The sequence below is a fragment of the Gambusia affinis genome, linkage group LG11 (assembly GCF_019740435.1).
Source record: "Gambusia affinis linkage group LG11, SWU_Gaff_1.0, whole genome shotgun sequence".
Lineage (NCBI taxonomy): Eukaryota > Metazoa > Chordata > Actinopteri > Cyprinodontiformes > Poeciliidae > Gambusia > Gambusia affinis.
In genome coordinates, this window is record NC_057878.1 from 14,823,689 (window position 1) to 14,850,848 (window position 27,160).

Below are 27,160 nucleotides of genomic sequence, written 5' to 3' on the forward strand. Positions count from 1 at the left end.
ATGAGGATTTGATTTTAGATAGAGAAATTATATTAGCTTTATATGAAAAACTTTCACCTTTTGCTGTGCTGTTAGTGAATGATGAAAATATATATTTAAAAAAATCCCAAAAATAAAATGTATTAGTTTATTCCAAATTTATCTGAACTCTACATTGTTTCTCTGAGGATCAGTGGATTTATTTTAATCATCGATTAATACTATGTAAACCCCATAATAACCCCAGTCCATCCAAGTTTTATCATCCAAGAAGAGTTAAAATTACACTGAGTACAGATCTAATTGCACTACTAATCCACAGTAATTTTATCCAAGGCTTTTGTTTTGCTAAGATACAATCCTGAACTTTGCAGGATTGGAAAGTTCAGGATTGAACTTTCCAATCCTGTAAAATGAGTATATTACAGTTTTTTTCCCCAGCGCCTTCGTGCATTTCTCCAAGTACAATTATCATAACTTATTTCAACTTTAATTATTTGTGCACATCACAGTAACTGTTTCTCAATCAAGAAACTGCAAATGTGTTTGAGAAATGCACTAGCTGTTGCGCAAAAGCTGTTGTGCATTTCTCACTTAAGACTGGTGTGAGAAATGCATCAAAGCACCCGGAAAAAGTTATAGCGGAGCATGTAAACCATGAAATCGTAGTTAAGATATGACTGCCATCTTGTGGCCAAATATTGTAAATGCTACCAATCTGTTCTAATCTTTTCGATCTTCTTTACTTAAGTAGTCCTGTAGTACTACAACTATAAATGATAAGAAAATTTAGAGAATATAAAATTTAATTTTAAAGTGCATTTCAGCAACAAGGAGGTTCAGTCTTTAGGTGATAAAAACACAAAATTACAAAGTCATGAAAGACACCACACATTCAACAACTGAGAAAACCAGAAAACACAATACATTTTGTCAACTACCATCGTCAAATATGTTGGTCAATGTTTGATTTATTATGGTTTTAAAGCAACTCTGAACAGGTGGAGTTTTAGTCTAAATGTAAAGGAATTCAGCATTTTTGCTGTTTAGCATTTTTCTGGAAATTTGTTCCAGATTTGTGGTGCATAGAAGCTCCTAGACTTTAACTTTATATCCACTTTGTTGATGTAAACTCTGGTGAAAACAAATCTTTTTATGCCAACTAACAGTGATGAGGAAACATATGAGTTCATTTAATTTTCTTTTTAATTGAACGGAGTTGTGCTTGTTTTCACATAAGTTTTATAGCAGATGTTGGAGATTAAATACATAGATACAGATGTACCAATGTGTTCCAATCAGGAACCCAAACCATTGGGGTAACATCCATCCATCCATTTTCTGTTCACCCTTGTCCCTTAGTAATACAGTAATATTTAATTTTCAAAACATAAAAGTGGATCAACAAAAATGCCTTATTAATAGCTTTATTTTAGAAGATTTTAATTCGAGCTACACAGTAGTGCAGCTATGCTCAAAACCAACAAAAGACCAAATCGGGAAAACGTGAACAACAATCAGTGGTAAGGTCAAATGAATGAAAGCATAGGCTGCTGCTTTCTCTTTGTTTTTATATCTGATTCACTTTGACAGTGACATTTTCCTCAAAGGGAGCAATATGGTGACCTTTCTTTGTGGCACTCAGTGCCACATTTCCAGTTTGAGATCTGTCACTGTGACAGATCAGATAAAGCTCCTCTGTGGCCTCGAGAGGGCTGGATAAAGCAAAGGAAGGAGAAAATAGTGGTGACTGTTTCAGTTTGTGACAAGTCATGTAAACTCTGTGAAGCCAACTTTTATGTGAGAAAAACAATATTCCAACACAGTTCTGAAACACTAGTTTTCTTAAACCGGGCTCAGTTAATAATTCAAGATGCTATATGTATAAAAATAAAATGATGCATTTTAAAAATAGGTAAAGTTGACAAAAACATACTCAGATAAGGGTAGTACTATTTTAGCAGCATATTTTTACTCAAGTAAAAGTAGAAATTAATAATTCAATTACCCAAGAAGGACTAACATGTGTTCAGTAAAATTCAACTTGTGTACCGAGTACTGTTCTGATCTGATTCAAGAAGAAAGAAGAAACAAATCTCAGTTTTTCACAAAATAAAACGTTTGAAATCAGTAATTACAACAGTTAACTTAAGCATGTGTAGAATAAACAAACTGTTAGCAGTATGCTTTTTTGACCCCCAACAGTCTCAGCAGACAGAAAATAACATCAGAACAATGAAGCTTGTTTACAAACCAAAAGTTTTACCAGATGTGCTCATGTGTCTGATGCACTCTGGTTTACAACATTCTTGTTTGTCATTCTCAACTAAGAAAATGTAATCAACTAAGAGCAAAAGTAAATAGTATGCAGCTGTAAAATTCCTGCTAGAAGAAAATTTTTTTCAAAAAATTCCTCAAATTAATTTAACCAAGTATAGAAACCTAGTTACTATCCACAATTAAGCATTTAGCTAAAAACATTAAATATTTTATTTTGTTGCAAAGTGGGACATAGAGACAGCAAACATCTTGGGTTAGAGTCTTCAAAGCATTTTAATGGCATAGTAGAATGCAATTGTTACTAATATTCTACCTAATAAAACCCAGAAAAAACTTTTCTTTTTCTCATATGTATATCTCATATATACATATAAGATTTTACCCCAATTTTTTTCTGATAACTCAACACTTGAAATCCAACGTGGCCTACTGTCTTTAGCAAAAAGAGTACTTTGTGTAATATAGTCTTAATATTAATTCAGTTGTTCTTTGACAGCCTCATAGATTTGTTCAGATCACAGGACAGCAACATTATGAAGGGTCTTCTGGTCAGAAAAGACCAAAAATGGGCTTTTTGGCCTACATTGAAACCCCATGCGCAATTGACTGTATGTGCTCAAGGGTTAATAATACAAATATATGCCAGAATTTGAAAACTTTTATTTGTAGATAAAACCTTAAAAAACTATGTCTACTTTATTCATCGTTATGAGACATTGTGACCTCTTATCGTACAAAATCCCTTTTGAAATACAAAAATGAAACAAAATGCATAAAATTTCAAGAATTATAAATTATTTTACAGTCTGTATGTCAGTCTGTGTAGTACTGCTGATTAATTAGCAAAACTGCTTGTCAACTAGTCTTTTCGAGGTACGTACAGTTAACTTATAGCATCAGGTAAATAAAACAGTGATTGGAGGCTATTCAAACCTCTGCATAATAGAGTGATATTTTTGCGTTTTATGAGAAAATATTGCTCCTCCTCTGTGTTTGTGTATCTCCTGCCTGCATGATCCTATCTGGGCTAGCTTCTATGTTATTTGACCTTGAGCGTATAGCTGCAGTGGTGCTTTCTGCTGCTGATGTATTAGCTGCAGAAATACAGCTAATCAGCTGCACAAATTAAAAGTTTTTAATAAAAATAATTATCCAGAAGTCAACCATGTATTTGTTTATATTAAAATATGAACATGTTTACTTCTTTTGGCCACAAAACTATTGTGAATCATTTGGTGCAATTGTAATGTATGTGTTTTCTAAATCAAATATTACTTTTCTTAATGAGTTGTTTATATGTGTGCATGTAATAGAGTTTACATAAAGTAATCTTAAAAACCCACATGGTTTTACTGCTGTTTCCTTGGTAACAAGCAAAACCTTGCCCTTTTAGCCTGCTGGCATTCTTGTGGACTGTACCACTCCGTGGCTGCTAACGGGGGTGCTAGCACACCCACCTTACACAATTGCTATGCTTAACTCGTATCATAGCGTCAGAAATATCTAAAATTAATATATAATGTTTAAAGACAACTTCTGGTTAATTCTTTCAGGCTTACAACGACAAATATAAGGGTGTATTTTATTTATTTGCTGTTCGGCTCACCCCGGAAAACTACGTCATTACATTAAAATGACTGTCGTACAGTAAGCTGTCAAAAGCTTGTTGCTTAAATCTTTGCAGCGCTGCAAAGTGGGGAAGAAATTAGGTCGGACAAGCTTTAATTCTTGGTGCAGGGCAGGAATTAGACGGACTGTTGAACAGACATATTAGGGACACTTGACATCTTGTTTTCCGCTAGTTCAGTCGCCGTTTTGTCCGTGTGTCCTCCTGGCTGCTGCTGCGTGATATCCTTTCCTAACGATGAGGTAAGCAGATCCTGTCATTAGCGCTGACACAAGCTAATAAATGTTACAGTTAAGGTATGCCATCGTCTTTTATAGTGACAGTGCTGCATATAGGTTGACTGCTAAGTACAAAAAACATCATTTTTAGGTGAGGAAAAGGATGTAAATCACTGTTTTCCTTCAACCATCAATCTGTGCTGATGATAAGGTGTGATCGAAGATAGCGTCAGATAGATTATCGGTTTCCAAAGTTGGGCTCGGGGTCCCACTGGTGGTCGCAAATCGGTATAAAGTGTGAAGATTAAATTCAGAAATGAAAATGTATTACCAAACTGTATGATAAATGTGTTACAAGAAATTAAAATTGTTCTAAATGCATCAAATACAATGCATTGGTTGTTCAGGCAGTTTTACTCAGTATGTAAGTAAAAAACTTTGAAGAATACATTTAAATATTTATGGAAGTATATGTTAGATTTACATTTACTACTCATTCCATACTGTACAGTTTTATGCTAGTCTGGTGTGGATTTATTATTATTATTACTACTTTTATTTGTAGTAGCTGTAGTAGCAGTAGAAGAAGAAGTAGAAGTACAAGTAGCTGTAGTATTGCTATTGTGGTGGTTTTTAAAGTGCATATCTCTGTGCTTCCATTTGATTTTCCATTTTGCTTCTGTAAATTGGAAATTTCTATCCTAAGGGAGAAATAAGAGACTATTCTGTTATAAATACTACATTTTTGTATACAGATTAAAAATCAAGAAATGAAAAGTTGTCTCTTTTTTTCATTGTGCAGCCACTACTCTATCTGCAAATCCAGCAACAGGCACAGTTACTGACTCACCAATAATAACAACTATGCACCTGTTTACTTGGATTACAAGTGTTTACTTAATCATTACTTAGATCATAAGTCACTGCCACTGTTAATGTGGGCCTCTGGAGTTTAAAAAGTTTGTGAAAGACAGCAATAGACAATTTAATGAGGTTACAAACTATGTTGTATTTTTTTCATTTTAGCTCATTTCAAAAAACTTACAAATGTATTAGCCATATTTCTATCCTAGGTAGAACTGTATTATATGTTTGAACTGCTTTGTGGCCTAAGAATAAAACAAAAGTCATCCAAAACATGAGCAAAGTGTACAGTACGCTTTGAAACAAATTAAGGTTTCAAGACTAGGATAAAAAAAGAAATCTGAGGAATTAATGTGGATTGCTTTTCAAAAGTTTAAACGTACATAACACATACATGTAGAGCAACACAGTTTCATATGATTTTGACAGTAGTCTAAAAATAAAAATAAAGCTTGCCTTTTATTGAGTTGAGTTTAGATAAAGCTGTAATTTAGATAGGCTTTAATTAAAATACAGTTTGTGACACATGCCTGGTTGCGAAGTAACTAACTTTAAGAACATGTTAGAATATTAAAAATATTCGAGCCAGTGCTTTTTTTGTGCTTTCAATGAGTAAATATGGGACTCCAGTAGTGATATTAAAGGTATAGGTGGGTTAGCAGGAAGTTTTCCAGTTGCGGATCTGCTGCCACGTTCCTATTGGATGGTTTCAGACTGGGAGGGTCTTTCCAGAGCAGCACACAGACAGGAAGGGGGTGGCTGGAAATGTTTTAGTCAGAGCCTGGCAGACAGTTTGTTTTCACTGTTTGGAAAAAAAAAAATCCAGTTTTTATTCTCTGAGCCGGTGGGACAGGAAGGAGCGGGTAAGAGAGTTTAATCGTCATGATTATAACAACCAAGCAGCTCAAAATGTTCGTTTAGCTCTCATTATCAGCTTCAGAAAGCAGTTTAGAGCTGCATGGAGGGAGAGAGGCAGCCTTTCTTTGACCCGTTTCCTGACTTGCGCCTAAAGGAATTTGCTGCTGTATGCTTTGGTTTTTCACAGACGGTTGCTATAAAGAAAGAGGAAGAACATCAGAGGTCTATCTTAAAGTCTGAGCACGATGTTTTCTTCTGAGGGAGAAACCAAAGATTTTAATTTGTGAAAGAATTAACTACCATGATTTTACAGCTCTTTAGTCGTAGATCTACTGTACAGATTTAACTCTGGTTTCTCTTCCTCTTCCAGTGTCGGGTGTTTATGTTCCTTGTTACTATGTCTTATCTGCATATGGCGTGGTGTACAGGATTTCTAGCCAGATGTTCATGTAATGTTATTAAGAGACCTGGAAGAGCGCTGCATTTGACCTATAAACTTTAGTGTACAAAGAAAAGTATGTATTGGTGAAGCAGATTGACACAGTAACTAAAAGTTTGGCACACATGTACGCCAACTATAGATTGGAGCTTGGAAATATTCACATACTGGTATTGATTAATTGATCCTCATGTCTCTACTCAGCTACATGGTCGAGCAGATAAACAGCTGAGGCTTTGTGCAGGTCATGCAACAAGCTAATGTTTGATGAGGAAGTGTGGGCTAAAAAAAATCTGTTGTTACGTAGGTGAAATGTGCAGCTTTGTTGTTACATTACAAGTTGAATTAGAAATGAGAATATTTGTAATCTCTCTCAAAAAATAATTGAATAATGCTGTGAGCAAGATCAAAAAGAAATTTGTTTTTACTGATGTTTAGTTGGATTTTTATGATTACTGTGGTAAACATTTCTTTAATAAGAGAGACACTTTGTGGATGCATAAATTATAGCAGAGTTCAGCATAATTTGAGTTTATTTAGTAGGTGCTTTTGTTTAGGATGGAAAATGTCAAATACATTAAAATGTGGGTTTAGTTCTGTATGGATTCAATGTTTAAAAAAGTAAAATGTTTATTAACTATTATTTCTACATACTAACATGATTTAATTATATCTAATGTATACCTGAAAAAATGCATACCTCAGACAGGCATCTTTCTAAAGATGTAAAATAATAATAGGTTTGTAAATAAATCTGTTATTGTTAACAGTTTACTGAAAATGTCATGTAGAAAATAAATAATACCTTCTGAATAATCAGTGGAAAAATCTTCCTATACTTCCTGAATACATTTTTACAATTTCCCACTGGCATTTGGATGATTTATCTTTGATGATGAGCTGGGCGACTCTGTACCATCACCCTGATCTTGTATGCATTGTATGTTGGAGTGGTGCAATTTCAGGCTCCTCCAGACCCATTTCTGGTGTCTCATTGAAAGGACGTTTGGACTTGTCTGTTGAGAAAGTAGATTTGTTTTGTTTTAAATGTTACTTTTCTAGACCTTGGAATACCTTGGCATTAAAAATAGGATTTCCTGATTCTTGTCTCATGAATTGTCTTTTGTTGTTTGTGCAGACAGACCTTTAATTATTTCATTTATTAATCATCATTTTACAATAATTGTTAGATTGTTCATCAACAAATAATGACTTGACTGCAATTAGTCATAATTTGAGAGTTCAGTGTCACTGGGCACAGTTTGTATTATTATTATTATTATTATTATTATTATTATTATTATTATTATTATTATTATTATTATTATTATTATTATTATTATTATTATTATTATTATTATTATTATAAGTCCTTTGCCATTGTGAGACTCATCGTCTCATTTGCAAGGGAGACTGGTAACATACATCAACAACAAAACATAAAAACAGTAAAAATACAATCCACTAAACTCTTCTAAAAATCAGTTCCATACAAAATCAACAGGGAGGTTTTTCTGAGAACAAGGACAAGTGCCAACGGACTTATTTTCAAATATTTTTGTTAAAAATTTGAACTCCCCATGATCCAGGTGGAGGGACCAAAGATGGAGAATGCTTTGTTCCCAAGCTCAGTACCGGCATCAAGAAATGACCTAATTAAATCCTGTCTGTTAACATAAAGTAGGCTGACGGTCTCAAAAAGCAGTACATCGTACACCAATTCAAAGAAAATAATGAATGGATGACATCTGTCAGTCTCTTAAAAGTGTCTCAAAGTCATTTCTATGGCCAAGTGCTGCTTCAGTTCTTTATAAACTGGACAATATCTGATCGAACCTGGAAATCTACTTTCTAGCAGTTTCACGCGTTAGTTTGATATCACTATTTGTTTATTGATCTGAAACATTTCAGTGTGAAAGGAGAAATCCATCTTTTGCTTCATGTCAGATGGAACTAGGAGTGTCACAATAGTAAATTTCGCTGGACAATAAATTGTCCCAGCAGTCATTGCGATCATTTTCAAGTTTCATGATGGTAATGGGATAATAATGCAAGAACACATTCTCAAAGATCAATAAACTTTAAATTCTAATGAACATTTAAGACTGGAACTGGAATATATTATATATGTCCAAAATAAATAAACAAAACAACTGAAACTACAAACAAAACATAAAATATAAAGTCTCTGTAAACAAATTTGTTGTTCAAAAAAAGACTGAAGACTTTTGACATCCAGTTTTTGAGGAAATCGATAAATCATGCAAATGGAAATTATTGAGCTGGTTTTATATTTATTATAGGATTATTATTCATTTATTGCTTATTAATACAAGCCTAGAAAAGACTAATTCTTAGTATCAATTATTAAATGAGTAACTAGTGAGCTATTTCCTTTATTTATTAAAAGAAGGAATATGAAAAATAATTTTTTAATTTCACGTTTTCTTAGAAAAACAACAGCACAAATGAAACAAAACAACCAAATCAAAATCTTTGAAAAAGTTTTCAAAATGACCTAAAATAATTTGTTTTAAACAAACATATTGTATCTTTTACTGGAAAGCATTTTAGCTTTAATTGTGTTTTTTCCCTTTCAGATCAGCAAAAGAAGTGCCTTTGAGAAGACAATCCCAGTCTGAAGTTGGTTCCCAGTCATAGCTGGCCTATGCTCCTTTTTTAAAGACCAATCTAAGAACTAGCATATGAAATCTCGACAGCAAACCTTTTGGTGCAAGTTTGCACACATTCAGCACCAAGAGGATTACTGAACTTTAGCCATAAGAAGAAGAAACGGAGAGAAGAAAATGACCTAAGAACGTTTTGCTGAAATAACATCTGGACCTGAATTTTTAAAATTTTTTTTAAGTACAAAGCTGCATTTACACTTAGATGTTGTATTAATCTCCAGCTTTTATTGTGAGATTTCTTTGAACCGTGAGGTTGACATTTAGCATTTACTGTGTAGTGAAACCTCTTGGACATGGCGCTAAATATGTCTTCAGTAAGAGACACCAAATGGCTGACATTGGAAGTCTGTCGCCAGTTTCAGCGGGGAAACTGTTCACGCAGTGATGAGGAATGCAAATTTGCACATCCGTCCAAGAGCTGCCAGGTGGAAAATGGAAGAGTCATTGCCTGCTTTGACTCTTTGAAGGTAAGATATGTCATTGATTCTTTATTCTAAAGTGAAACTCATCTATAGTGGAACAATTTGATCGCAAAAATGTCACAATTAACAGTTTGTTGTATTAAAATTAATGGACATAGTAAACTATCATGTTATTAAGTATATATGGTCAACATTCACCTATTTGTATGGGGGAATTTTACTGCCATAATTCGAGAGCACACATTATAGATAGATAGCAGCACAGGTTGCTGCAATTGATGCCACACAGGCACACCCACTAGAAGAAAACAAACGCACCCAGTACAACACTTTCATTCTATTGGCTGAGAGGTTGCCAGGCGAACTTGGAACTTGGAACTTTTTTTGTTCCGAGCGCCAGCAGAAAATGATTCTTCCTCTGCAGTTATTCAAAATGGGAACAATAAGAGAACATGCCATTAAAGAAAGGAATATTTATAAGTTTAAAAAAAAAAGGCTAAGGGACGTGAGGTAAAATAAAAATATTCCAAGTTTGCTGTCTTAGAACTTCAGGAAAATGAGATTAGACTGATCACATAAAAGATTCAAGCTTCTTTATCAGGGGTGCTAATAAATATGTAGGGTCTTAGTTTACTTTAGTAAACTGATCAAACAAATGACATTTAATAAGATAAGTAATTATAATCTTCCCCTCAAAGTTTTAATAACACAGAAATAATCCTGTCCATTTTCAGTGTTTATTTTCCCTAATGAATATTTCTCAAAGTCCCTCACCGGATTAAGATGCCGACACTTCCAGACCCTTAAAATCAAAACCACACTAAATTAGAACACAGTCATCTCAAATATCATGTAAAATCCCAAACAATCAAGAAATTTTCCATTAAAACAGACAAAATGCCTGCCATTTGTTGTTATATTTAAAAGAATTAATCTTGCATCCAATTGGATTAGAGCCAGTTTATCCTTGCTCCCTTTGCCTGTAAGGAGACGGTTCTGCCTTAATCCACTCTAACACGTTCAGTTGCACGTCCTGTACAGCTTGCTCCTGGGATTATTCTCATGTTGAGTCTTTGCTTGAGCTCTTCCTTTTACTTTTATGAACTGCTCCATGTGCCCTTATAGTCAAGAGGCAAAAAACATTAACAGAAAGTATAGATCCCTTATTTTGAAAGGGGGAATTGGAATAATACTTAAATGATTTTAAGCATATCTGTAAATGTAGCCACAGAGTTTTTCATTTTTCTGATGCAATTTTGTCATGTTCTCTTTGTGTTTAAAAGAGTTTTTGTACTTTATTTTATTTCTTCTTAATATCAGCTTTAGATATTAGCAACATTTTTTAAGTGGAGCGGAGTCCATTAAATGACTGAGATGAAGCCACTGAAATGAATTCTTGTCATTTTTATAGAGTTGCTCTTCCTGCTTTATTATTACCTCATGAACTTGGAACTAGCTCTTATCCCTCAAATGAATGCAAAATGAATTAGTTGTATGTTCTCCAGTTTTGCATGCTTAGCAGCCTTGCTTTAAGCTTCTTGATTTTAAGTCCGTAGAGCAAATTACTATAAATGACTATCTCACTGGATACTTAACTTTTGGCTACTTTAGGTAGCAAGGTGTTCTTGCTGCTGTATGAATGCTCGAGGTATGATTTTCTTCACCACGTTAAACTTTTGAACTTGAGTTATGAACCACTGACTCCTATAGATTTACTGAGGGGAACTGTAGCACTTGAATTTGCACTGACCAAGTGAAGGAATGTATTATTAAGCGAAGATTTCTTTTAAGCCACTGAGTCGAAGCTTTGATATTTGGTTTTTAGGGAAGATAAATAATATTAAACCACCACATTTTTTCATAATAATCATCTGTGCCTACCCAGGAAGCTGTTTTTACCTACACTTTTTCTAACATTTAACTGTCTTCATCATGCTATGTCCATATAATTTATCAAATTCCAGGCAATTACTATTGAAGCTGCATAAATGTGTCCTAACAGACCCAACTTGCTGTATGAGGAATGTGCTCTGGCTTTGATATTTGACTCATTGGTATCTCATGACTTGTCAGAGTTGCTGATGCGCGAAACCTATCCTGTTGCTTTGATGACTTTACACTTCAGCCTTAGGAGATGCATCAAGGCATTAAAAAGACACCTGCTTAAAGCTATTCTGTAAACTCAAACTGTGAAAAAAATGCAACTTAACATTTTATATCTATATTAAAAATAACAACTCAGACAAATTTGGCTACTCTACTTTAGTGGAAAAGAAAACTGAATGCATCCAACCATCCAACCAAATAAAGAGACAAATTTTAGGAAGCCTTTCTGTGGCATTAATCTGCCCAATTATTTTCTAATATGGTGAAATGTTATATTTGCAGGGCATAAATTACATGTTAAAGGATCAGGCAGGTTGAACAAGAATGTATGCAAAGTGGCATATGATTGGATACCTTAGTCAAGAAAATATTGATACAACATGTAGCACAACTCAATGAAAAGTGGGAATATGAGAGTTTCAGGGACTTACAACATTTTTCTTTGGATCAGAAATACTTCTGAAACTTACCGCTGAGATAGCAGATGTGAAATATTGAAAACATTCAGGTTTTGGTCTTAAATAAAGCTGCTCTACAATTTTCTTAGTCATATTGCTATAATGCCTGACATGTTTTAGTGTTTAGTTATAAAACAGTTATAATTGAAGTATGTTTTTATACCATTAAGCAAAATGGGTGATGCTTTTATATGAGCGTATTTTAAATGCATTGTTTCTTTTGTCAAAGATCGATAGTTGTATTCATAACAAGATGAATACAAATGGACATTTGACAGCTTCTGTGTTTATTTTTAATTTCTTTCTGGGTTTTCTCACAATGTAGGGCAGATGCTCAAGAGAAAACTGCAAGTATCTCCATCCTCCTTCTCATCTGAAAACCCAGTTGGAGATAAATGGGCGCAACAACCTTATCCAGCAGAAGACAGCTGCTGCTGTGCTTGCTCAGCAGATGCAGCTGATGATCCCCGGACCAAGTCTGCAACCTGTGGTAAGATCCTTGGGATGACTCAGCAACAACTTACTTTTATTTTGTGACTAAAATGTAACACAGGTCCTCTCCCCTCATTGTCAACATCTTCTGCTCCACAGGGACTTGGCACTAATACCAGCCTTGGTTATGGGTCATATATCACCCCTTTGAACCATGGAATGAGTTTCATTCCCTCAGACATCCTCTCCAGCACCCCAGTTCTTGTCCCTGGCAGCTCAGCTGTCACGGTCCAGTGTTCCTCCTCCTCCTCTTCCTCATCTTCTTCTTCTCCATCACAGAAGCTGCCGCGTGCAGACAAATTAGAGGTATTAAAAGCTCCAGGAAGTTTAATTTAATATAAAAACACATCAATGCTATTGGGGCTCATAATGGGCTGCAGCTAAACTCCTTTCTGTATCTTAATAACTTCTTTCAGGTGTGCCGGGAGTTTCAGCGAGGTAACTGCTCGAGAGGGGAGACAGATTGCCGCTTTGCTCATCCCACTGACAGCCCAATGATTGACAGCACCGATAATACAGTCACTGTTTGCATGGACTACATCAAGAGCCGCTGCTCCAGGGAGAAGTGCAAGTATTTTCACCCGCCTGCACACTTGCAGGCCAAAATCAAATCCAGTCAACAACAAGTCAGTCAGACCGGGGTGGCAGGCCAGGCCACAGCTGCAGCCATGGTAAGACAGAGTCTTATGCTCCTTGTGACTCTTAACTAATTAAGTTCATCAGTTGCCTCCACACTGTGACAGCATATAGGCTGTGTCTCAGCCAGCAAGACCCGGTAGTTCAAGCAGAGAAAATCTGAATTGAAAATCTCTTTGCAATTGATATATGAATCTCCTGCTATATAGTGCCATAAAACATGACCGTTATACACTGCATCATTCTTAACATCTTCCAATATGCCATCAGACAGCCTCATTTGCACGATTTACACAGTATGCTCTATTGCATTCTGTTAACTGAGAAATATGTCCGCATATAAAGCAAGACAAAAAGAAATTTGTTACATATGCTTAAATAAAAGAACAGCCAATATTTACATATAAAACAAATCAAATGTAAGCAAAAAGCTTTGAAAAACCTAAAATGTAATTATATATATATATATATATATATATATATATATATATATATATATATATATATATAGTATTCAGTATTCACTAAAGAGATAATGATTTGCATATGCACATCACAGTAGTCAAAAGTACTCTTTGTTATATTCATATGGGACCAGTTAGGTCAAATTGTTTACGCAGTTTAAATTTTGTTTTCAGTAGATGTTTGTTGAATGCTGATCTGTAGCATCTGAAAAAGTATCCACTGCTAAAAAAAATAAATAAAAAAATAACATGTTGCATGTTACTAAAATTAGTCTGTTTAAAAAAAACGTCAAAAACATACAACATACTTGAATAGAAAAATTTTATTTTGACTGAGATCATTGTTTTGTGTTTCTGCTGGTGTATCTTATTGGTAGAATTGATGAAAAACTCACCAGCTAAATATGCATCATCTTTCAAAAGCAATAACACTCATTAAACTTTTTCACATTTTAGTCTGTTATCTTCTAACTTCAAAGTATTTTATCATTTTTATGTGATAGGCCAACCAAACGTGTAATAAAATTATAAACTGGGAATAAAAAGATAGATTTTCAAAAAATCCATTTGCGTTTTTATCTATAGTCACGATTTGCTGTCTTTAAAATGTGGACTTTGTTGCCATTTCATTATGTTAATCTTTCCTGATCTCTCTGAATTTCTTCTACTCCCCATAAGCCAAAGAAAGTTTTAATATTGTTTCATGAGCTACAAAAACATCAAGTTGTAAAGAAACCTTATAGTGAAGAAATGATTGTTTCTGTCATGCAAAAGAAAATAGTGTTTTCTTTTTACATTGGTGAATAAAAAAAAATCACATAGCAGTGTTTCCTAGGCCTAAAGAATCACTTTTGTTGCAGAAGATACCGTGGAACCATGATTGGATATAATAACAGCTTTCCAGTATAATAACAGCTACTTTGTTTTCCATCACAATGCTAAATTTAGAGCGTGTGTATTTCTTCTTAGCCATCTGCAAAGGCTTAGTCAGTACAGTCATGTAGTGTAGGGTGGATCCTAACAGTAAACAGACTTCTCTTAAATCCCAGTTTTTTATGTAAGCAACTTGTCTAATTGATTTTCCTTAAAGGTAAAAAAAAATCATACAAAACTAATAAAAAAATAAAGAACTCTGTGAAAACCTATTTGCACAAACCTCAGCAAAAATGCACATTTTGGTTGATTTTCTTTACTATTCACTCTTTCTGAGTTCACATCTACCTCATAGCAGTGAGTCAGACTATCCAGGAATGTGGTATTTTTCTAACATTTCTAATTTGCATTTTTTTTTTAAATCTTAAGCTAAAGTTACAAAGAATCAGAAGGGTCTATTTGCATGAACGTATTAGCGAGGAGAAGAGTGCAGATGATTCCAAGATAATATATGACATATACAAGAGTTTATGTAGTTTTTCAAAGCAATGAGACACTAAAGAGCTGTCTTGTTTTGGTTCAGTGTCATCATTATGCATATATTTGCTATATATTTTTAAATAGTCTTCATTCTTTACTCTCAAAAGCATTTGTATTCTTTTATGTAATAGATATGTAAAGGAGACATCCATCATTCCACCCAAAGTTTTGCAGTAAATGCAATACATGGAGCTCCACTCTGTGTTTTATGACGCTGGGCGCATGTTTCATCTGTTGATTTGTGGCACTTCTTTGGGCTGGCTCTCATAAAACCAAGTCATCTTTCATTTAACAGTAACATTTTCAGTGCCTGCTGTGTTTTTCATTTATATCCCTCTCTCAGAGCCACAAGATTGGCATAATAGGTCTAAAACTCTGCTTTTCGTTCAAAGCTCCACTAATTTTACTACATTTTGATTATATTAACATCCTTTGAGCTCATCTAGTGAAATCTATCAAGTGCATTTTGAGGGTATATGTATTTACATATAATCATAGTAAATATTTGCTAAATCTACTCATTAAAAATTGACTTAGTGCTTTTTAATCATTTAATCACCCTAGAATATGTTTTTGTTACTGTGCATGAGTATTTATGTGGTATACTGCATTCAGATTATTTTGTTTTTGTTTCCCCCTTCCTCTCACCTTTCCACAATGCTGTCCTCCATGATGCACCTCTTCTTGCTGTTACCTGTATGTTAATGCGCTTGAACCCCATTGGCCCACTGCCATCATGTGTTCGCTGCCTGCTATTAAAAGACTCAGTCGACCGCCAAAGCAATGAAGCGACCCCTCGAGGCAGCTGTAGACCTGGTACTTTTCACCTTTTGCTTTGCATGTAGCTGTTGTGTCATTAAATTTTTTATTTTTTTATTTCTCTCATTTGTGATTTACAGCTTCTTCATGTAGCATCTTATCTGTGCACAGCCACCATCAGTAAATGCTTAAACTACCAAATTTGTTCTTTGTTTTTAATATTTTATCCTCATCATAACTTGAGGCTTCAACTGTGGTTGTTTTTCCCCATCTTTTATTATTGTTTTGAATATAAATATGAACTCTTTAGCAATTTAAGAGCAGGCTTTATAGTTGAACACAATGAGAGAGGATTTATAAGGCTTCACGTGTCTTTCTGTCACTTTTCAGGCCTTCTCACCCAGCATCCTGCAGCCCCTACCAAAGAGACCAGCCCTTGAGAAGAGCAGCTGGGCCAGCTCTCTCCTTTCACCCAGTTTATTGCACTACCAGCAGGCTTTGGCTAATTCACAGTTACATCAGGCTACAGCAGCATTTTATCCTGCAGGTGAGCTTTTTGTCAGACGTTAATACAACTTTTGTTAACGTGCTCTATATGCAGTGCTTTGCAAATTTCATATGTTAAATCTTTTCACAGTTTGGAACATTGCAACCACAATCTTTAAAGTGTATTATTTTGAAATCAACACATTAGTGTGTCCCTAGCATGGTATGACTTTTATTCCAGCTCAGTCAGATTGGATGGGAACATTTTTCCACAGATATTCAGATAGTTCAGAAGGTCTGAGTTTTGGCTCGGCTAGGATATGAATTTGATCTAAACCATCCTACTTGTAAGTCTAACTAAATGTCTGACCAGCTTTCCATCCTGATTAAATAAGAGGATCCCCAAAGTTTGATTGCGTTTACTGGGATTGGCGTGTTCACAGTGATGTGTAGTGCTTGTTTTCTGCCATTTGAGTCATATTCCAATTGAGCCAAAACAAATATCAATATTTATCTGATATAGCTAAATCAGATATTTCCACGTCTGCTCTGTCCCCTGCATGCCACTTCTTTATAAAGGACAGATTTTGGTTTCTCTCTGTAGATTTTTACACCTGAGCTGTGAATCTCTGCAGCTCCTTCAGAATTACCATGAACCTCTTGATTGCTTCTATGAAAAATCCTCTGTTTTGTTGCCTGTCAGTTTTAGTGGGCCGACATGTCTCGCTAGGTTTGCATTAGGACTGCACAATATTTTGAAAGCAAGAAATTGCCATTTTATTTAAATATCTAACTGATATTATTGTTTCCAATTAAAATCTAAGTCATTAGTATCAGCACAAGATTTAGGCATCAAAGGCTTTGAAAGTCTTTCCATTGGATCATATGTAATCTTGGCTTTTAGAATATGAATACATGTAATAATACAGAAAATTTGAATTCAGCATATCCTTTGCAATGGCAATGATGCTCAAATTAAACCTGTAATGACACCTGCGATTCAATATATTTGGAGTCATGCAATAGTAATTTTTCATAATGGACTGAACAGAGAGCTGTGAGATGGTTAAAGCTTGGACTATTGTTTTGAAACGTAACCTTGCTTTAACTTTTCCATATCTTAATCTGTTTAGCTAATCTTTAATCTTCAAGATTCTGTTTGACTATTATACACCAAGCAAACCTGTAAAGCCTTCATTCTGTATTTTTAATTGAGATTAAATTATATAGAAAGTCTGTTTATTAATTTAACTCCTGAAATTGTTCAAAGTCACATCCGACTGATTTGATTTAATTTTAATATTTGGAAGCAGCTGACTGCTCTGGATTGCTTGCTACACCTTGATTTTATTTTTTTTAATGAATAATTTGCAACACCTCATAGCATTTTTTCTTCTACACCTCAATTATGTGCTGCTAGTGTTGCTCACATAAAATCCCAGGTCAATACAGTGACACTCTAAGGCACTGTGTATCTCATTTCTGGACTTCAGTGATTCCATAATGTTAAAAACACTTTAAGTGGTTTTTCAAACCTAAGAATGCATCTGCAGGTCATATTGAAAATAAAGGGATCTAATATATCAATGTTTTCCAAAATGATAAAGTTTTTAATTACATTTTTTTTTATTATTTGTCAAATTTAAAAAACGGATCATGATCTTTTTCTGAGCAAAAGATTTAACTTTAGACACTTTATTTTTACTAACAAAAATCAATACTTTGATGAAGGAGCAAAACCAGTAGCCTTGCCTATATGGAAGAGAAAATGGCAAGAGGCAGGACCAAGTGAATAAGCTGTCATTTTTCTATTAAATCCAAAAAAATATTGACTAAAGTTGTTGTTGCAGTAGCCTGTCATCAATGTTATAAGTTACATCTGCAGGATGTCAGAAGTGATTGTTGTTTTGTGTTTCACCTTCTCAATTTCTGCAACTCTTTTTCCAAAAGAGGAAAAAAAGACATTTTTGTTTTCCATAATGTTTGATTTTTTTTTCCCCATTGAACATTAAAAATTAATTACTCTAAGATATTTATTTTAATGTGAAACCCAGTGATAAAAATATGGGGAACATTGTCTTTCAGCTGTATTTTTTTAAACACCAGGACATAAAAATATTAATTTCATGTGATATTAACTGAGTAAACATCCAAAGTCAGTTTGTATAAAAACTAAATGTAGTCAAACAGACATCAGGATGGTATTAGCAGTGCAGTCTATCCAATATCGTAATCCAATGCTGTTTAAAAGTAGATATTTTAGTAGTTTGTTCCTTTGGATTATGTACAGTATGTGTTAGTGCAGTTCCAAGGAGAAATGCCATTAACGGTGATCTCAGAGCATCAAATGGTGCCGCCCCTCCATCTGGAAAGGTAATAAGCATTCATCACAGGTGGCTGTCATCCCAGTAGTTTATGTTTCATTAGGTTTACCCCAATGTCAAACTGTGCAGTCCCCATTGAAAGTGTATTAAAACCAAGAAATGTGCATCTAAGCCATGCCTTTTGATTAGTTCAGAACAAAGTATACAACATAGCAGTCTGGGGTTGCAATATTACTTCAAAATCAGACCAAAAGACCTGTTTCTTAAAGTCTTTTTGCAAACATCCACATATTCTGGGATGTTTAATGGAAATTTAGAGTAAATTATAGTAGGCCTGCAATATAGGAAAAAAAAAATTCTGTTATTAAGGAACAGTGCCATCATCAGTCATCAATGTTTGTTTTATTGCTATGAGGACATGATGACTCTTGTTTGCTTTTGGAGCCAACAGCAGAATATTTGGCATTTTTAGCTGGCAGGCAAGAGGTTTTAGTTAAAAGCAATAACCAGGGTTCACCAAATTGCCATAAAAGGAAAATATGAAGCACCTAAAAATGTTTGTATTTCTGTGTTACTTTGATATCCTTCATATGAATGGTTATGAGTACAACAATGGAAATCTTATTAGTGCCTGATCTGGATATATTAACAATTACTGATGCAAACCATCTTGTTTGGTTTTACTTATGGGGCGACTGTGGCTGTTTGGTAGAGTAGTCGTCTTACGATCGGAAGGTTGTAGGTTTGATTCCAGCTTCCTCCTGCCACATGTTGATGTGCCTCTGGGCAAGGCACTTAACCCCAAATTGCCTACCGATCTGCGTATTGGTGTATAAATGTGTGTGTTTGTGAGTGTGACTGGGTGAATGTGACTCTACTGTAAAGCGCTTTGAGTGGTCAAAATGACTGGAAAAGCGCTATATAAGTTTGGTCCATTTACCATTTGCTTTGAACATGATGATCAGAAATCTGTATGCTCAATTGAACACAATGATAAGGACATGAATAATCAAACTTACCTCATTATGTTGCTAATTGTTGCTAGCAACTCAGGCCAATAGCATGGCTTCTATGGATTCAAACCGTAAAAGAGCATTTTCAGATATGGACATTAGGCAATATGACTGGTTTAATGTGATACTAATAAAAGTAAAACTGTTCATTTCTGCAACTTTAACTTGATGCTCTCATCCCTCACATTGGATATTGAACTCTTTGGCTGAGAAACAAGAAACTCAGATCTAAGAACTTGTTCATAACACATCTTATGTAACATAATATACAAGTAAACACATTTTGTTTGATGACATGGAGAACTGAGCTGCAGAGGGTTGTTGCCTAAATAAATGTGCATACATAACATTTTAAGCAAAGGAAGCTTGAAATATATTGGAAATGATGGAAATGAGATCACCAAAAATGTATTTGGGTGTTTTATTTACAGCATGACAAATAAAACACATAAATACATAAACTGTATTTCCCATGCTTTCTTGTTTGTTCACTAAACTATCCCAGTGTAAACTGATGTTAATGTGTTGGTCAAACTAAGTTTGTTCTTCCCATTTTGTAATCACATAGGTTCTGTCTTGTGCATGACTCCTGCTAACAACATTGGTATGTTATTTCATCTTCTTCAAACTGTGTTGTCCAGTCAACAGATAACATAAAGATTAAATAATTTGTTTACAGCACCAGAAAACCAAAACGTCATTGTGTATTGAAATATGAGTTCTTATGGCACATTTTTGTACTTTTCTGATGATAAAACCTTGGGTATAAAATTTCCTCTTTTATTCCAAATGGTTAGTTTTAAAACTCCATCACTGTTTGTAGGTTTTCTATGCTCTACTGGGAAGAATTAGGAAATTCGTTCAGCATTCCTGACATTTAAAAGTTTTTAATTTTTAAGTCTTTTTTATTTATATCTGTGCACTTGTGGTATTTGTCATTTTCTGAGCAAATTTCCTAATTAGATTTCTTATTAGCGCTCCTTTTATGTTTTCCCTTGCTGTCTTGCTTTGCCGTGTGATCACATGCCATCTGCTGGTCTAACCCAATGATGGCTTGCTGCTACTGTCATTGTATATTTGCTTGGCCAGAGAACGAGAAACATTGCTATGGTTACCATAACGCTCCACCTCCCTTTTCATTGCTTCCATGGTTCCCCTCCTGAAAAAGTCCCCATGATGTACAGTGCTACGCCTGCTACTGTATCTGCAGCAGCCACTCCTGCCACAAGTGTCCCCTACGCAGCAACAGCACCAGCCAATCAGGTTTGCTCCTTTTTAAAGCTTTCTGTGGTAAATCCTTCAGCTCTGTATCAGTGCTTCATCTTTAAATCAGGGGAGTTGCTTCATCAGCATTGGGATGCCATGCTTGCTTTACAGCCATAAAGCTTCGTATACCTGTAGACCTTCAGCAGAACTGCTAGGCTGCATTTCATTCCTTTCCCTTATTATAGACAACACCTCTTAAGAAATCTTAACACTGTTGTATTTATTTGTTATTGCACGTTTTCTGCTTTGTTCATTGTTGTCTTTTTACAACTTAAATAGTAGCAACAGATTATATTAAGAAGTAAATGTTCTGTTTGTGAGCATGATGTGTTTATTATGTTTTTACTGAGATTATTTTGTGACTCCTGCAGTAACTTTGTGAAGAGTGAAGCCAAAAAGAATAACGACAGTATTTTAGTCCTTCTTTTTACTCAAAATCTTATTTAATGTGCAGTTAGAGACAGAAATGTACACACACTCATCAACAGCATTGATGTCATATTATATTTTTGGCTTTTAATGACACATTTTAACAGTAATTTGTTTTGTCTAATATCTGATTCAAAAATCAGATATTAGAGCACAAGTAGGATTTTATTGCCATTTTTCTCTGACCAGCGAAAGTTGTATTGTACATCCTACAAACATGGTCTAATTTATACATACTCCCACACTGATCCCTAGTCCGTACATGTCCAAAATGGCCATTCAAAACTAGTTTGGATGTGCTTGGATCATCATTGTGTTTCACCTGCCAACAGTATGAAATCTTTTAAAATGGTGCCATATTCAACATATTTTACTTCTATTTATTTCTCCCAACTTTTTTCAGTCTCAATAAATTTGTGGAATAAATACAGTGAACATAATTGCCTTTAATTTTGTGCTGCAGATTAAAGCAAACAGCTCTTTGAAACAGGCTTTTCTTTGCTTCGGTTCAGGGTACAGTTGTAAAATGCAGGACTCTTTTTTTTGTTTTTTTGTTAAATATAACAAACTGTATCACATGGATGTTGAGGAACAGTTAGAAAACCTGTTGTGTGAAACTGTTCTTCTGCTTTTGAAACAGATCATCCTCAAGTAACCATCAGAAACAGACGTCAGTGCCACTTCGCAGCAGTTAAAGGTCCTTTACAACCTCCGTACAAACAATCTGCTAGCATCACACACAGCATACAACAACCTGCATGTTAATAATGTTGCTACTGAAATGAGGGTTACTTTGCATTATAGAAGCTTTGCTGTAAGTGCACGCTTTTATGCCTGTGTTAAATGCATTTTCAATAATTTGCGTGATGCGTTGCCCCCCCTTTGCCGGTTCTGTTTAAGTCAAGGATGAAAGTATTTTGTCTCATTATACTCAATGTACAGTAACCTGGTCTGTTAAAAAGGCATTTCTGAACAATTTCAAATAGAAAAGTCACAAACAGCGGACAAAGAACTGTAAATACAATATAAAAAATCTTCTTTTGAACTAATCTCAACACAAAGAATAGAGCTCTTACTTGTAAACCATTTTAAGTATGTAGATATTTATGATTGAAAACATTGAGTTTGGTCACAGAAATTTCAGGTTGGTCCTATATTGCAGATTGTTTTTATCTTCTTGAATGTGCTATTTAATTAAAGGTTGTTTTTTTTTATGACAATTTCATAGTGCCAGACTTAAATATATTTAACAAACCAGTGGAAAGCACTTATTCTAACTTTTAACCTCATGTTGTGTAAAATGATAGCTGGCTTATGGACATCCCTTTAAAATGCTCAGAGAGATCCCCAGAGAACTGGATCAGTGCTCCACCTTCTGGTGTGCCTTTGCATTGCATGGACAGGCTCTATGCTGAGAGAAAATAATAATATAATTACATTTCATATAATTATATTATTGATTATATTAATATAATTAATATAATTATATTGATTATATTAATATAATTAATATAATTCATCTGATGTCAAATAGTAGACCCACTCATAAAACGTTATGTCCTTTTAACAATATAAACTTCATATTACATCTGAGATGCTTAGAAGATACGGTTTAAACTATAGGAAGAGCGGCTACAGACATGAAAGATTCCTAGGAATACAACTGCTAATATTTAAACTAAAATTGTTGTGTGAACATTGTCAGAACTGTTTTGTTTGAATGTTACAAGTGCCTAAACAATCGTAGGTAGAAATGCAAAACACAGTCCATATTTTCACAAAGTATAGAAGTTACTTTCTCTGAGCTTAGATTTTATTTTGAGTGTCTGGAACTTTCCTGAATCTTATTAGTTACTTTCTCAAACGTACTGAGTTGCTATAGAATAGGAGCAGCATTTTGAAGTGACTTGGGACTTCTCTTGAATTTACTATGTTTTAAATCAGTCCAAGTACCTTGCAGATACCCAGAAACAACCCAACTCATAATATACCTGAAAAGAGAACTTGGTAAGTTCTAGTACCTGGTAAAATCCAGAAAGGTTCCAGGAAAATACCTGGTAAGATCTGGAAAAGTTCCAGGAAAGTGTCAAGTTTTAGGAAAGGACGACCTCTACGTTTCTGAAAAGTAATCTCTAAATCCAGTGAAGAGCAGGCTGTATTTTATAGTGCTACTGAATTGTACATGCAATGACATCTGAGAATACTTAAAATGTTTTTTGTGAAAATCACTTCAGTAATGTACTAATTAAATCACTGATGTTTGAGATAGATTTCCATGCGTAGTTTGCAGTGCAATGTCAGTGCATTAGTATTTTCTCGAAATTCAAATAAGGTTTTGTCCTTAAGTAAATATCTCACCGATGTTCAAACAGGTGTGTACTTTGCATAGGACCTTACATCCGGGTTTAAAATTATATTGTTAAAAACTATGTAAAAAATACTTTTTGTTTTGATAGAATTTCAGAAGTAAAAATTGTTTTGGTGAAATGTATTTGTGTGGTTAAACCATCACAGCAGCCAGACTGACATTTGTTTCTTTTAAGAGAATAATTTCTCTCTTGTATATTTGGATTTTCTATTCCATCTTTTAGTTCTGGTTCTTACAAACCTTTGGCGATTCTGCATTCGTTTACCATCCATGAATCATTTTACACTTCATTAGTTGGTACTAATTTAAGTACACATGGATACTTTGCTAGTTTAGGACACTTAAAATGTATTCTATTATATTTTATGATGAATGTAATTTATTAAACTGACTTTGGATCTGTTCAGTTCCTTCTAAAACCTTGACTTGTAGTTTTAGCCTATTAAAATAAAAGAATCAGGATAAAGAAGAAACTGAAAACATTAAGCCCTTGTCACTGCCTTGTTACCTGTAAGAGACAACGAATGTCTGTATAAACAAGGCTGTTAAGTTGCTTGTTATGTGCAGAAGTGCATTGTACCACTTGTACAAAGGTCTGAAACAAAAACAGCTTGTGATTTAATGATGCTATTCGGATTGTTTGCATAGCACTTTCTTTTTAAATGTTACAAAGTGCTTCACTGAGTATGTCAGATGAGTTGGTTCAGAAAGATCTTTACAAGATTTGAATAATAAAATGTGTAACAAAGAAATTAAGATATTTAATTGGATCTCAGGAATTGAAGTGATTGAAAACTTTGCAAAATTATGCACACCCCTTGAAATTTTTACATTTTCTTTTACTTTAAAGCCACAAACTTCAGTATTTTATTGGTATTTATTCAATAAATAAAGACAAAGTGAACATAAAAAGGATACATGATTTTGATTCATTTTAACATAAGATCAAAAACATATGGAAAGCAGATTTTAAGCTCTGATACGCCTGAAGAAAACTTAACAATAACTATTAGGCCTCCTAAGTTTCATATCTTTGGATCTGCAAAGACCTCAGTGGGAGAATCTTGACAACGCAATTACTAATGTTTCACTTTGCAAATCTGATCTTCATGGAAGAGTGACGAAAAGCGGAAAGACGGAAAAAGTACAGTTTAAAGTTTGTTACAAGGCAAGTATGGCACATAGCTAAAATCTGGAAGAATTCACTTTGATCAGATGAGAAAAAAATTTAACCATTCTGCTTACATTCAAAGTTGTATGTGTGACAGAAAACCAGAGTCCTCCATGAAATACTTCAAGCCATACTGTGACACCTTTTGGTTGTCTGTAGGGTAAAAAGACCAGAACAGCATGTGGGAGACTGCAGTCCACTCAGTACTATTACACCCCTGGGATACAGCAAAGTTGTCACAGCTCTGTATCAGCTGACATATGTAGGAGTGAGCCAGCTTTCTGACTCAAAGGGTGATGTGGCGATTTACAGCAATCGTGCATCACTTCACTCACATCATTTCTTGGTATTAACACACCCCGCAGGGTTCGTGCTGGAGAGCACAGAGGTGGGATAGATCACTGGCTGTCAGCCAAGGGTAGACTCTTCAGTACCATTTATGCATGAAAAAGGACAAAACTGGTAAGGCATCACCTCCCCAATGTGTTCAAATACTCAGAATGGAAGATGTTGGACAATCATTTTCCTCTTGTTTTTCAAAAGCTATGTTCTTAACTTGATTTGTGATTTAAGCACAGTGGTTTATTGTGGTTGACAAAATATTTTTTGTGTGAAAAAGGATTCTAACTTACCATATTGCCCTGAACATACAGTTCAGTGCAATACTGCTTGTGAAACATTGTCATGGCAGCATTGACCCGGGAGGATGCTGGTCTGAGTTCAAATGAAGATGCAATGAACTAAATAAGAGGGTAATCCTGGAAGAAACACTGTTGGATGCTGGAAAGGGTTTGAGATTAAAGTTGAGTTCACGTTCTAGCAGGATGTAGTAGCTTTCAACATACAGTCAGAGCTACAGTCAAGTGATTATCACAAGATGCATGTGTCCCAGTCAAAGTCCAGACTTAAATCTATTTGAAAAGCTGCAGCACTTCTCAATTATGTAGTTTGTCTTTGTCTCTTACATAAAATCTATTAAAATACTATGAAGTTTGTACTGGTAATGCAACAAAAGTGAATAATTTTGGAAGAAACTGCATGTAAATTTATTTACAGAACTAAACAATCTACAGTGGAACAAAACACTAAAACTTCCTGCATATGTAGCCAAATTAGCTATCCCAAGACCTCACTAGTGTCTTTAAAAGTAAAAGTAAAACATGTAAAAATCTACCCATCCCTTTTAATTGAGAATCTCAAATCTTATATAAAGTCACTGATGTCTCTAATGCTAGTTGTGAGTGTATTTCTTACACACTGCTCTATTTAATGCTGAAACATTAATAGATCAGCAGCTGTATTCAGTTTTAAAGTATGATTGCTTTAAACTTCAGTTTGTCACTAACTGTGGTTATGAGATTTTTTTTCTTTTTATTTAGCTTTCAACTGTAAAGCATATTTCTGAATATTTGTGTTACTTTTATGGACTAAGAGCTTAGCAGGAGGAGCATGAGGCTGTTTTAGAGTTGGATATTTAAGACATGAGGATTTGGGCATTAAGAATGTTCAGTCTTACTGAAAGAAACACCTCTCTTCAGCACTTTGGCAACTGTCAAATGACTAAGATGATTTATTTGTGATGTTTGCCTTATCTTTGATCTATCCTGAGTTTGTATTTGTTCTGAAACTATTGCGTTGTTCAGTGAAATAAATTTGACAGATGTTTTTGTTAATATTCAATAAGTTTAGAGTTGTGGTTGCAGATTGTATGACGAACCCAAATGACATGCTGACATGCCTGACGTTTATTTGATTGATCGGCCTGGCAATGTGTATGATTCATTTAAAGAGTTAGCCATCTCTTAAAGCAGCCATTCTGGTGAAATCAGGTTGCATCCTGGTGGGAACTGTTTGTGCATAATAATACATTTCATGTGGACAGTTTTGTTCATGTAAATTCAAAATTGTGGAAAATTTGAGATATTGCAAATAAAGTAATGTCATATACATGCAATGGTGTGAAATGTGTTTTTTATATCTGTATTTTAATATTTTTGGCCCTATATCAGACAAAAGAAATCTGGATTATCATCAAAATTTAGCTTGGACTCCAAGGTTATCTGCTAAGTAAGTAATTAGTATACATTAGTACATGTTAATTATATTATTTTAAAGTTTCCATACAGAATTTTTAAAAAAATCAGTCACTTAAATATAGCTTGGGATCTTTAGAGCTCCATGCTGTACTCAGGTTTTCTATTTGTTTTGCTATTTTGTTCTGAATTGTTGAGACAAAATGTACTTATCCCAAAAAACGAGCTTCCAGGTGCAAATGTCACATAAGGCAAATTATGTTCGCTTTTAAGAACATAATTTGTATAATTAATTAATATGTTTTATTGTACTCTGCACAGCTGCAACAAAGCAATCGAGCCATATGTGAGAAATCTGCATGGCC

The 27,160-nt window shown here is 34.5% G+C and overlaps 1 protein-coding gene across 7 annotated transcripts; it reads left to right on the forward strand.

Moving 5' to 3' along the window:
• Window positions 1-3,873: 3,873 nt before the first annotated feature.
• LOC122839647 (muscleblind-like protein 2a) lies at window positions 3,874-26,716 on the forward strand. 7 transcript variants are annotated; one of them, XM_044131436.1, is made up of 10 exons: window positions 3,874-4,128; window positions 8,866-9,422; window positions 12,267-12,431; window positions 12,533-12,739; window positions 12,850-13,104; window positions 15,709-15,762; window positions 16,096-16,252; window positions 20,097-20,132; window positions 20,697-20,791; window positions 21,864-22,012. In XM_044131436.1, exons 2-10 carry the CDS (start codon window positions 9,249-9,251, stop codon window positions 21,876-21,878), a joined length of 1,158 nt encoding a protein of 385 aa, XP_043987371.1. In that variant the 5' UTR covers window positions 3,874-4,128; window positions 8,866-9,248; the 3' UTR covers window positions 21,879-22,012. The 7 variants fall into 7 exon arrangements, with proteins under 7 accessions (XP_043987371.1, XP_043987369.1, XP_043987372.1 ...); XM_044131434.1 differs by lacking the exon at window positions 20,697-20,791 and having other exon boundaries at window positions 21,864-26,716; XM_044131437.1 differs by lacking the exon at window positions 20,097-20,132.
• The last annotated feature ends 444 nt before the right edge of the window (window positions 26,717-27,160 follow it).